Below are 14,390 nucleotides of genomic sequence, written 5' to 3'. Positions count from 1 at the left end.
GGGTGACAATTTTTAAAATTTTTAGCTAATCCTTTATTGTAGAAAATTTAATTACGCAACTTTTATGTCAGTGCAAGTTTTCTCGAAAATGAACAGTTTTAAAGTTATAATCAAAAAATGAAGAAAAAACTCGAATTTTTCCTTTATTTTTTGACATTTTGATTATTTAAACAATGTTCCGGACCTTTTTGAGTGGGAGGATAACTCAAATATTATTATATGAGTTATTTTCAAGCAATTTCTGCAAACAAATATGAGTCACCTCTCAACGTCCAAATTAAATCTCAACGTCCAAGTACGTGTTTTGTTGCCGTTTGCAGATCACCGCTGTGCTCGGCAGATTGTTTTTCTGCCGTACTTGCCATTCAAATAAATACGGGGAATGTATAATTGGTTGCCTATCGGCTAATATTCCATAGCGTCTTATTACAAGCAAATTCTCAACTGGGTACGGCTAGCCGAAGCGGGCCATGAATTCACACAATGGCAGTCGGGTGTATGGCTGGCTAGGATCCTTAATTTGAAAAGTCTCTTACGCACAGCGCACAGGGATCACTTTAACGTATCAGATCGTTCGAATTCTTTTAAAAACAATGAATACAATTTAGTCCGTATTATCTCACAGATATTTTTCTTATTTCACAGAAACGAATATCATCAACTCTGATTAACTTATATATTTAAAAAAATCTATAATGTGTCCATAAATGTGTGGGTCGGCACTGCCGACCCTGCCGGCCCTGACCAGCCGCCACTGCTATGTTTTATATATTTATAATCCTGTTAACTTCTCCATCACAAAAATATAAAGGTTTGCTATGTTATACAGGGTATTTACAAAGTTATAACCAATTTTGTATGAAAATCGTAACAAGTTTATAGTCCATGTGGTGAGACCGCTCCCGTCCGAAAAATTTCTGATTCGGTTTCTTTGTGGATTCCTATTCAAAAATGTCCCCTTTAAACAAATCTGAAGGGTGCTGGGCGGAATTTTTGGGCAGAAATTGTTAAAACAATTTTTTTAAACAAATACAAAAGATCACGTTTTTTGCTCTAAAACATATATTTTTAGGTTTCCTGGGTCATTCTAAACAAGAAATGTATCTTGCAATTTTTCTTAAAAATTGATAGTTTTCGAGTTATACGCGATTTAAAATCTGAAAAATGCGACAATACGCATTTTCGAGGCTTAAAAACTCATATTTAAATTAGTATTTTTGAGGTTGCCAGATACTTAAATAATTATAGATTGAATATTCATCTTCAAGATTCTGAAGAGTGATCGCGCCTAACCTTAATCTATACCGTTGTGTTTTAATTGTTAAATATGCGTGTTTATCCGATTCTCTATTCTCTATTTCAAAAATCTCCTATTTTCCTCTGAAAAATATTTTTTCTATATTATCTAAGATATTCTAAATAAAATAAGTTTCCTGACATTTTTCTCAAAAGTTAATAGTTTTAAAGTTATAAGCGATTTAAACTCCGAAAAATGCCAAAACAACGCATTTTTGGATTTTAAATCGCTTATAACTTTAAAACTGTTAACTTTTGAGAAAAATGTCAAGAAACTTATTTTATCTAGAATGTCCCAAAGAATTTAGAAAAAATATTTTTCGGAGGAAAATTGAAGATTTTTGAAATAGAGCGCGCCGCACCGGCAAAAAAATCGGATGGACATGCATATTTAACAATTAAAAAACAACGGTTTAAATTAGGAATAGACGCAACCACTCTTCAGAGTCTGGAAGCTGAATGTTAATACTTTAATTTAAGTATCTGGCAACCTCAAAAATACTACTTTAAATATGAGTTTTTAAGCCTCGAAAATTCGTATTTTCGCATTTTTCAGATTTTAAATCGGCCATAACTCGAAAATTATCAATTTTTGAGAAAATTTACAAGATACCTTTCTTGTTTAGAATCACCCAAAAAACTTAAAAATACATGTTCCGGAGCAAAAAAACGTAATCTTTTGTATGTGTTTAAAAAAATTGTTTAAACAATTTCTGCCCATAAATTCTGCCCGGAACCCTTCAGATTTGTTTAAAGGGGACATTTTTGAACAGGAATCCACAAAGAAACCGAATCAGAAATTTTTCCAGACAGGAGCGGTCTCACCACATGGACTATTATAAATAAAAATAAGCACAACAGCAATGGTTTATTAATGCAGCAATGGTTTAATAATTTTTATTTATTTTCGAAATTTTCAGGAATTATTGACATTGCTAATTTTCTTTATATCAAATACAGGGTGAGTCAAAACGCAAGTACATTATTTTCTCAGTAATGTTAAATGGAACACCCTGTATTTTATATCATTATTGAAAAGAAACATTACTGTGCTTTAATTTTTATGTAACATTCCCTATATCCAAATTTATTAGTTTTCGAGATATTTCCATTTTTTATCTAAATTTTAAGTAAGCCATGACTGAATTGACAATTATTGACGATTACTGATTATCAATCCGGCAATCAATATAACATTGTAGCAAATAAAGAAATAAAAATAATTTATTAGTAATACATTTTACAAAAAAAAAAACACAACCACAACATGCAACATTTTTGAAACAATTAAAGACTACTTTTTTTATGTAAATGTAACAAATAAAGAAAAAAAATAGTAATAAATTTTACAAAAAAAAACACACAAACACAAAATACAACATTTTGTGAAGACAATTAAACACTACTTTTTTATGCAAATGTAACAATGTAACAAATAAAGAACGAAAAATAATTTATCAGTAATACATTTTGCAAAAAAAATATGTTTGAAAAAATTAGAAGCTACTTTTAATAAAATATGTTTAATATTTAATTACATAAAGTGTTTAAAATGACCTCCCAACACATTTATGCACGCCTAAAACCGATCATCGAATGAGCTACCTACTCTACGAAGCATTTGTAAATTAACACATTGAAATACACTTTGTATTCTATTTTTCATCTCATCCCTTGTTGTTGGAGGTATTTTATAAATTTCATTATTAACGTAACCCCAAAAAAATCAGTCCAGTTTATTAAAATTTGGTGATTTGGGTTGCCGCGCTACTGGTCCATTGAAAAATGAAAATATCTCGAAAACTAATAAATTTAGACATAGGGAATGTTGTCTATGGTAGGTGATAGACATAGGGAATGGTACTTTTCAATAGTGATATAAAATACAGGGTGTTCCATTTAAAATTACTGAGAAAATAATGTACTTTCATTTTGACTCACCCTGTATTTGATATAAAGAAAATTAGCAATATCAATCATTCTTGAAAATTTTGACAATACGTAAAAAAATATGGCATGAATAAACCATTGCTGTTTTGCTTATTTTTATTTATACAGGGAGTTCAACTTGTTACGATTTTCATATAAAATTGGTTATAACTTTGTAAATACCCTGTATAACATAACAAATCTTTATATTTTTGTGATAGAGAAGTTAACAGGATTTGGAATTTAAAATAAGATATAGGGTGTTCCATTTAAAAAAACATAAGTTTGGTCTGCCACTGTATTATCGAACACCCTGTAACATTCTAACTAATTTTGTAATGTGAAGCTCCAAGGTGGCTAAAATTTTTGTAATTAACTTTTATTGCTATCTATTACTATAGCGGATCTATTGAGCTTTACTCCACTAATCAATCACCCTGTATATTCCAAAGTTTCCAGTCGAATAACCATTTCCTGTTACTCTATGTTGAGTTTTTAAAATTTTTCGTTAAATTGTCACCTTGGATGAGTTGATAGATAAGTTTTTGACTTAGGCTTGAAAAATCGATTGAAAACATATTTAATCACGAATACGTCTAAAATTATTAATTTCTCGAAAAAACTCTATCAAACATTTTTCAACCGAATACAATTTTCTATGGATTTTAAAAGTTATTTGCAATTTAAAGGTTTGTAACCCCTAGTTGGAGTGGATTCCACCCTATAACTTCAGCATATAGTATATTTTTAAGGTAAGGGTAGATAGAGGTTAGTAAATGTATTCAATAACGATGCAAGTTGTCGTTGAAAGAAATGGGAGGTTATTCCAATTTTTTTATTGCGTTACACCGGACTACTTATAATGCCACTAGAACTGTAAAGTGGTGTCAGAGAGTAGAAGCGGTCACGTTCTTAACGGACTCTACCATTTGACAAGGGTAGATATTTATTTTCCTCGTAAAAAATCTGGAATCCAGATTGAAAAATAGTAATTTTGCTTTATAATATCATTTTTTATGATTTCTATATAGAAAAGTACCTGTATTCTCTTTTCTATCAAAATAACGGAGTCATAATTGTTGCGATAAAATATTTAGAGGAATCAACCTAGAACAAAATTTAGTGGAGAAATCGAAAGTATATTGAATTTAAAGAGTTTTATGTCAGGCCGGAGATTAGTCAGAAGAGACCAAAATACTGTACTAGTTACGTACAATAAATTACTCAAAAAATATAAAGATGATTATTATAGGAGTTGTACATTTACCACAACTTATTCTTATAATGCAAAGAAAAGTCCAAGGGTCCAAAATGTGATATAGTTGTCTGATAAGTATTTTTTTTTTGTTTTGATCTCAAAACTCATTACTTGATTAAGTTAAACACATTATATTAGACATTAGTTATTTAAGCAAAAAAACTCTGATATACAATAAAACGAAAATAACAAAAAAAAGCAACAACTTACGTTAACAATGCCATTTTGCGCTTTATTCCTTCATACATTTTTGAAAATAAATTATATCATCAACACTTTGAATATAATTAGAAAAATCCCTAACGCATTTAAAGCTAAATCCTCTTTCAATTTATTATTAACAAATTTGGAATAAATTAATTAGTGTTTGTAATCATATTAAGATTTTTTTAACAGATTTCTATGTTTATTTCGGCATTTGTCTTACCACGTAGAAAGAATAAAAACCTTTGCACACAGTAAACATAGTAGCTATTAAAATGAACTATGATTTCCAAATAAATATTTTATTGGAAATAAACAGCAAATTAAAAAATGAATAATGTTAAAAATAAGATAAACAAATCTTTAAAACAACATTCACGGAGCTCTTTTATTCCATTTAAAGCGGTGGATTAGTCCACATACATACTCTCACTATTTTTTAAACATTAATATGTTTTTTCATTGTCTACTATCTTTTCTACTCTCTTCATTTTTCTCTTCTTTTATTTTCCTGATTAGTGCGTATTATTTTCTTCATTATTTTTGTCCAAACCGATGCTAGATCATCCACCTCTATTGAGCTGCACCCCCACTTGCAAAAATTAAAAAACAAATAGCTCTGATTTATGAGCTTTCATATTCCGCAAATTAAAAATTTTGAGCTCGTTATAAGGAGCATGAATTTAATATTTTACTGGGGTTGACTCAGCCCCTCTCTACTTACAAATAGGGATATTGAATCGATCTTTGCGGCCGAATTACGAGCTATTTATGAGCTTTCGAAATGATATAGTTTCGATTGTTGAGCTCATTCCCTTCACCCTCAAACATCCCTTTACTTGATTCAACTTTAAGAGAAAAATGCTGAGAAACATTAAAATATATCGTATCGTGGATATAATTCGTATAACGTATACACTCTAAGGCAAGCCGCACACCAACGAAACATGAAACGAAAACATGAAACATGAAACGTAAAACACGTTTCATGAAAATTAAACACGGCTAAACAAATCTTGAACTCCGCCTACCAATGAAACGAGTGTGATTCATGCTCATAACACATTTTTATTTTCGGAAAGTTTCATAAATGGCCGGACGCCTATTTGTTTAGCAGTGTTTTATTTGCATGAAACGTGATTTACGTTTCATGTTTCTTTGATGTCTAAGAATAAACTCTTAAATTATATAGGCTCTTTTTTATTTTTTTATTATTATTATATAAAATTATATTTTATTATATAAAACATTAAGTGACATTTTTATCACAATTAATGTGACACACATTTTTCAACTTGTCAAAGTGAACAGCACAGAGTTTAGTAAATATTCAAACGAAGATATCAATAAAATGTTAAAATTATTTATAAATACAGTTTTATTCATGAAATAATCTTACCAAAGTACACTCGAGCGCTTAAAATTGCCGATTTTTATTGTCGTCGTGATAATTTGACATTAGATACAGAACTAAAAGTTTATTATGGTTTATTTTCTTAAATGTGACAGTTGTTAAAACTAGGAAACTCGTTGTAAATAAACAGAAGCATCTAGCAATCTACCTAAAAATATTTCCTGTATAATAATAATCTAGGTAGAATATTCCCGGTAGAGTAATAATCTGATTGGACAGAATTAAACACGTGATGAAAAATCTTACTACACGATTGGAAATTAAAATCCTTAAAAAATAACCCATATATAGTAGGGGAGGAAAGTATGCTAAATGTGCAGTCACTCGAGGGCTTTGGGGACTTATTGGGCTGTGATTATTAGGTCATAAAACCAAAAAAAGTTAAGTAAAATTTTCCATTTTAGTGGGGACTTTCCATTTTTTAATTTAATTTTCCATTTCAAACAATCGTTTTTTTCGATTATAGCGCCATCTATCCATAATTCGAAAAAATGTTTCGAATAAAAGTTGCTTATTTTTACGCACATAATTCAAATCTGTAATAAAAAATGGGGGCTCCTATTTAAGATTTTAAAGTAACCCCCCATCGCACCTCCGTGGGGGGTCGTGTTTGGTACCATTCGATAGATTTTTCAAAAATATTGAATAAGTGTATTTTGCAATTTTTCGATCTGATGTTTATTTTGCGAAATATCGCGTGATTTGTATTTAAAATTTTAAATTTACCCCCCACCTCTCTCCGCGGGTGGTCATGTTTGGTATCTCGGTAGATTTTTTTAAAAATATTGAAAACGTATTTTTTAGTTTTTCGATCTGCCGTTCATTTCGCGAAATATTCGCTTTTTTTTTGTAAAACTTTTTGACTCGCCCATTTCCGTACGCCCCGCTCAAATCGTCAGATTTTTGAAATATACACTATTTTGCATGTATTTAACTTACCTTATCTTAATCTGACAACTTCGAGTATTTTTAAGGATATATTTTTTTTCGAGCCCCCTGAACGAACGCCCCTCTGTAAAGAGCCAATATACAGGGTGAGGCAAATAAAGGGCCTATTAGAAATATCTCGAGAACTAAAGGCAACAGAATCATGAAAATTGGAATAAAGGGGTTTTGAAGGATGATCTATTAAATGAAAATATTTTCATCTCTTTGCAACTTCCGGTTATACAGGAAGTTGCTTATAACTTCATTTTTTTAATGGGACACCCTGTATATTTTTACATTTTTGGATTCTCTTCGATGTCTTCTTTCTTAAAATATGAGGTTTTGTAATATTATACAGGGTATTTTAAACGATAATTACGTTTTTTTATTAATTTCGTAGCAAAATTAACACCCTGTAGAATTGTAGTAGTTTGACATCTAAAACTCTACTTACGTTCAAATGATTTTTAATATACTCTACTATTGTTAAGAATCATTAGTATAGCTAAATTTTTAATTTTAGTATACAGGGTTGGTCGAAACTCGGAATGAGTATTTTCTGAGTTTTCTTAAATGGAACACCCTCTATTTTAGCATTGTAACGAAATGATATTTTATGGTACTTTTTTATTTCTTAAGCATTCCCTATACCTAACTGCTTTAATTTGTGCTTAATTGTTAATCGCACCAACAATCTTAACTACGTAGGTATTTTGATAGCTAAACCATTATTGGTAATTTTAAGGACCAGTCTGGATTAATATGTATTTATTTCTGAAAAATTATTTGGGATTGAGTATTTTCACGGCCAACCTAATAAAATTTTACGTATTTTTTGTTGCAATTAATGTTTAGCTTGAATCACCAATAACTCACAAATTAAAGCAGTTAAGTATAGGGAATGCTTAAGAAATAAAAAAAGTACTATAAAATATCATTTCACTACAATACAAAAATACAGGGTGTTCCATTTAAGAAAACTCAGAAAATACTCATTCCGAGTTTCGACCAACCCTGTATACTAAAATTAAAAATTTATCTATACTAATGATTCTTAACATTTAGTAGAGTATATTAAAAATCATTTGAACGTTCTACAGGGTGTGAATATTGCTACGAAATTAATAAAAAAACGTAATTATCTTTTAAAATACCCTGTATAATATTACAAAACCTCATATTTTAAGAAAGAAGACATCGAAGAGAATCCAAAAATGTAAAAATATACAGGGTGTCCCATTTAAAAAAACGAAATTATAATTCCGGTTATACCGGAAGTTGCAAAGAGATGAAAATATTTTCATTTAATAGATCATCCTTCAAAACCCCTTTAGTCCTATTTTCATAACTCTGTTGCCTTTAGTTCTCGAGATATTTCTAATAGGCCAGTTATCTGCCTCATCCTATATAGTAGAGTTGCATCTGCAGGGTACCACATTTCTCCCCATATGATAATCTGACGCGCTCGAGTAACTGCAAAAATCCCCCCTTGGGCTCTCCTACCAATAGAAAATCATAATTATCCAAATAAAGTTTGTAAAATATAGCAGCCTAAGTAATGTAGGCTTCTTCTAATACGTATCTTGTTTGCAATGGTTTTTATTCTTTATGCCTTTAGTGTCAGAATTAATACTTGTGTTAAAACATGCAGTGTTTTGAAAGCACTTTATGTGAGATATAATAAACTGTTTTGTGCTTTTTAATTTCAATAAAAAAGCAAACTTTTTGAATCATTTGTAATTGTCAGATTTTCGTGTAGATTTGTTTATTATACTAATATCAATATTTTACTAAAAATTACCTGGAATTATAATCCGGTGATGTCATATTCTCTCCAGCGTTTCTAGTGATATTTGGTTTCACTTTGTTCACCTGTTTCGTAGAATTCACCATATTCGCCATCGGTATTGTACTGTTCCTGTGATTTTGATTCCTATGGGCCACTATAAACAAATTTTTAGGTAAATAAAAGTATATAACATGAATATTTCAACATCGACATGGATATAGAAGCCAATGCATCACCATCGATGTGACAGTCTTTATGTACAGGCACAATACGTTTCTTACCAGTTACCAGTTCTTATTTAAGTAATAGGTATGTAATTCACCATATTTTTTACTATATGTACTAAAATCACAATAAAGATGCACTAGAAATAAACAAACCAAGAGACGTTGAATTTTATTAGGAGCACTCCCGAATCAAGATTAACAATGTATAAACTTTGTAAATCCTGATTTGGGAAGTACAATATATTTTACATTGTAAATCATGATTCGGAAGTGCTCCTAGTAACATTAAACGTCTCTTGGTTTATTTCTAGTGCATATCTATTGTGATTTTAGTATATACCTACCTGACTGAGCTGATATAAAACAATGTTAGTATAGTTATATTTTTTTGTTTTTGAAAGTCATAAATATGTAATTCACACTTAAAAAAGCAACTTTAAAATATTAGTTGCTTTAGGAGTTTACTTATACTCCCACTCAGTTCTTGTTTAATAACGAACCTGCTGATCAGTTTCTCTTAAGGTACGAATCCACAATGATAGCGAACCTCTTGCGCTTCGCGCTCCTGGAACTGCTCCACATAGTGGATACGTTCAAACTCCCGGACCGTATAACGATGCGCGCTCCGCCTTAGCGGTCCAATCGGTGGCGGTTTATATGTAGAGGAGCACATGTATCCATTGGAGCAGTTGAAGGGCGCGCGGAGCGCAAGAGTAGTGGATACATGTCTTTAGATATCACTTTAACATTAGTTTGTTACACAAGGGGAATTAGTTGCTTTTTCTTCTTCTTCTTCAAGTGCTGTCTCCTAATCGGAAGTTGAATATCATCATCACTATCTTTACTCTATCCACCGCTGCTCTAAAGAGTTTTATAGAACTGCATCTAAACCAGTCCCTTAAATTCTTTAACCATGACACTCTCCTTCTTCCTATACTCCTTCCGCCTCTTATCTTTCCCTGTATTATCAGTCTTAGCATTTCATATCGCGGTCCCCTCATTACGTGTCCCAGATATTGTAACTTTCTTATTTTTATTGTGTTTATTATTTCGCATTCTTTACCCATTTCTCGCAATACTTCCGTGTTCGTTTTCCTCTGTGTCCATGCTATTCTAAGCATCCTTCTGTAACACCACATTTCAAATGACTGTAGCTTATTTATGTGTTCTTGCTTTAATGTCCAGCTTTCAAGTCCATATTGTAGTATCGAGAACACGTAGTATCTCAAAGCTCTTACTCTCAGTTCTAAGCTAAGGTCTTTGTTGCAGAGAACTGTTTTCATTTTTACAAACGCATTTCTTGCTATTTCTATCCTGGCCCTAATTTCTGTTGTTTGATCATTTTTCTCTGAAATCCAGGTTCCTAGGTATTTGTATTTATCAACCCTTTCTATCGGTACATTTCCCAAATGTATGCTTGTTTGTATGTTTGTTTTCTTAGTTATTATCATGTATTTGGTCTTTTTTATATTCATTTTTAGTCCATATTCTTCACAGAAATTGTTTGTTTTGTTTAGTAGTAGTTGGAGTTGTTCAGCAGAGCTTGCCATAATCACGGTGTCATCTGCATATCTTATTTTGTTAATAGATCTTCCGTTAATTATTATTCCTTCACTTTGAGATAGCAATGCTTCTTCAAAAATGGCTTCACTATATGCATTAAAGAGTAATGGAGACACAATACATCCCTGCCGAACTCCTCTCCTGATTTCAATTTCTGGACTGGGTTCGTTATCTATTACAATTTGTGCTCTTTGATTCCAGTAAAGGTTTGTTATTATTCGTAAGTCCCTTTTGTCTATGTATTTTTTCTTTAGAATTTGGACTACTTTTTCATGTCTTACTTTGTCAAAAGTTGTCTCAAAATCAACGTAACAAACATGCACATCCACATTCATGTCCATGCATCTTTGAGTTATCACATTAAAAGCAAATAACGCCTCTCTGGTTCCTAGTCCGTTTCTGAACACAAATTGACTATCATATATTCCTTCTTCTAGTTTTTTATTTATACGACCATGTATTATTTTCAAGAATAATTTGAGAATGTAACTTATTAATGATATTGTGCAGTATTCACTGCAATCTTTAGCGTTTGTATTTTTAGGGATAGCACAAAAGGTTAAGAGGTATCATTGTTTTGGTATGTTTCCTGTTTTGTACACTGTGTTAAACAAGTCTATGAATACGATAATGTCTAAGGTTTCATCATTTATGCATTTTAAGCTTTCTACTGGGATTTGGTCTGGACCTACTGCTTTACCATTTTTGCTGTTTTTTAATGCCGATTTAATTTCTTTTTTAATATCTTCAAAACCGTATCATCTTCTACTTCGACTTCCATCTGCTCTGTTCTATTGTCTTTGAACAATTCATTTATGTATTCTGTCCATCTCTTTAATTTTTCGTTAGTACTCAACACAAGTTTACCATCTGTTTCTTTTAGTATTCCCGGTTTTCTTTTTCTGTTGTTCTGAGTTAATTCCTTAATTTTTTTATGTGTGTTAAAATTATCATATCTTTTCTGGTGTTCTTCTATTTCTGCGCATTGTTCTTTTAACCATTGTTCTTTAGCCTGCTTAATTTTGGATTTTATTTGTTTATCCACATTTTTGTACATCTGATTATCTTTATTTTTATACTGACGTCTTTCTTCCATTAAATCTAAGATTTCCTCCGTCATCCATTGTTTCTTTTTGTATCTGGTTGGTGTAAGAATTTATTTTTGACATTTATCTGTTTCTGTCTTTATTAATAACCATTTTGTCTCTGTTTCAGTATTTTGCTGGATTTGTTCTTTAACATTCATTAAACGGTTATTAATTTCATCTGTCAGGAGTTGTTTTATGAGTGGGTTTCTTAGTTTACTTCTATCTATTTTTACATCTGTTGTTCTGCGTTTTATTATTTTCATTTTGAGCCTAATTTTGGTCACTACTAGGTTGTGATCTGATCCTATGTCGGCACCTGGATAGGTTTTTAAAGATATAATTGCGTTCTTGTATCTTTGTCTAATCAATACATAATCTATTTGGTTTCACCTTTCACCTAATCACCTTTAAAACATTTTAAAAATTCAGAATTTGCTTGATAGGCAATATGCTATGCAAATATTTTAAAAGAAAATCTCTGATGCATCAAATCTTTGATGTTCTACAGGATCAATAGATTGTGGTGACGATCTAGCTGACGATATATGGAATTATTCCAGAGAAATAAACACATTAGTCCATTTTTATATTCAACTGAAAAAATTATATTGTTTTATTTAAATTATTTTAATTGTTTTATTACAGTAAACTTTGCATCTGGGTCTTTTCGTCGTCTTCCTCTTTTTACTAGAGATGTCGCTGTTTTGCGTCTCAAAGGTGATTTGATTCAGAGTTGTGACTGCATAGCTATACTGATGAAGCATGAGATGCAGAAATAGCTATCTTTAGATGGTGGTCCAACTCTGAATCAAATAAAACAAAAACTGCCTTTCACCCTTGTTCTTCTTTACTCAGATTTTTGAGTACTCGAAACTGTCTTTCGGCATTTTTCCTAGACGAAATGGGAGTAGATACGTGACCTTTGTCCTTTCTACTTTCTTCTTTATTCGTCGTCTCCGTGCTTATAAATTGTTTAAGCCGGAGATTCAGGATATAACCAGAAAGCAGTTTTTTTCAAGGAAAATCTTGGATTTAAAATATTGTTTATTATTTTATTTCAATTATTTTAATTGTTTTATTACAGTAAACTTTGCATCTGGGTCTTTTCGTCGTCTTCCTAGTTTTAAAAAAATTATTTTGAATGTCTGTTAGCGCGAGAGATTAAAATATTCTAACTTGAGATTAAAAAGGTTGTAAAAAAATGTACAAATTGTGGAAAAACGAATAAATCTCAAAAAATTAATGAAAAATCGATTATAAAAGGTATATTAAAAAACCCTTTCATGCTACATCACAGGACGTTTTCGGAATAACAATTCCATCATCAGTGCTGCTTAGAGCTGTAGATGCTTTGAGCTACCAAAAATAACTGGGTGAAAACTGTAACATCTAGGGTCCAAATAGTGACGTTTACCCTAAGGACTAGCAACCTACATTGTGGGAAAGTCCTACGTTGCCGTGATACAAAATCAAGGAAAAGTTCAAACATCATAATATAATATTTTATACAAAAATATAACTATAAAAACTGTATAAAATTGAAAGGATTTTCATACAAATATTTTTGGTGGCTCAAAGCATAATATATCCGTAGGCCGCACTGATGATGGGATTTTTTATTCCGAAAACGTTCTGCTATACAGGGTGATTAATTAGTGGGAAAAGCTCAATATATCCCCCACAGTAATAGATAGCAATAAAAGGTAATAACAAAAATTTTAGCCAACTTTAAGCTTCACATTTTAAAATTAATTAGAATATTACAGGGTCTTCGATAACATCGTGGCAGACCAAACTTATGTTTTTTTAAATGGAACACCCTATATTTTATCTTATATTCGAAATCTTCTTAACTTCCCCATTATAAAAATATAAAGGTCTGTTATGTTATACAGGGTATTTACAAAGTTATAGCCAATTTTCTATGAAAATCGTAACAAGTTCAGCTCCCTGTATAGATAAAAATAAGCACAACAGCAATGGTTTATTGATTCCATATTTTTTTATTTATTGTCAATATTCTTAAAAATGATTTACATTGCTAATTTTCGTTATATCGAATACAGGGTGAGTCCAAACGCAACTGCATTATTTTCTCAGTAATTTTAAATGGAACACCCTATATTTTATATCACTATTGAAAAGTAACATTATCGTACATTAGTTTGTATTCAACATTCCCCATGTCTAAATTTATTAGTTTTCGAGATATTTTCATTTTTTAATGGACCAGTAGCGTGGCCACCCAGATCACCAAAATTTAATAAACTGGACTGATTTTTTTGGGGTTACGTTAAGAATGAAGGTTATAAAATGTCTCCAACAATAAGGGATGATATGAAAAATAGAATACAAAGTGTATTTCGAAGTGTTAATTTATAAATGCTTCGTAATGTAAGTAACTCATTCACTCAACTCATTTTGAACACCTTTTGTAATTAAATATATAAAATATTTTACTTAAAGTAGCTTTTCATTTTTTCAAAAATGTTGTATTTTGTGTTCATATGTTTTTTTTGTAAAATTCTTTACTGATAAATTATTTTTCGTTCTTTATTTGTTATATTGTTAGAGGAAAGTTGCCAATTATGGAATACCATTTGGTTTTGGGGATATAAAATAATGCCTTTATAGAAATGAAAACAATTTAATGTTGTGACACATCAGTCATATGTTTTTATGTAGTAATTAAAAG

General features: G+C 30.8%; 1 protein-coding gene across 5 annotated transcripts in view; it reads right to left on the bottom strand.

Moving 5' to 3' along the window:
* The window catches only part of LOC114336268 (calcium-activated potassium channel slowpoke), a 663,340-nt gene that overhangs the window by 70,105 nt on the left and 578,845 nt on the right, over window positions 1–14,390 (bottom strand). For all 5 annotated transcript variants that reach the window (XM_050659851.1, XM_050659850.1, XM_050659854.1 and 2 more), the window contains one exon: window positions 8,830–8,971. In XM_050659851.1, coding sequence (XP_050515808.1) covers window positions 8,830–8,971 — 142 coding nt within the window. The remainder of the gene's footprint in view (window positions 1–8,829; window positions 8,972–14,390) is intronic.

Source organism: Diabrotica virgifera, chromosome 8 (genome assembly GCF_917563875.1).
Source record: "Diabrotica virgifera virgifera chromosome 8, PGI_DIABVI_V3a".
Classification (NCBI taxonomy): domain Eukaryota; kingdom Metazoa; phylum Arthropoda; class Insecta; order Coleoptera; family Chrysomelidae; genus Diabrotica; species Diabrotica virgifera.
This window is presented reverse-complemented; position numbering and strand designations above follow the sequence as displayed.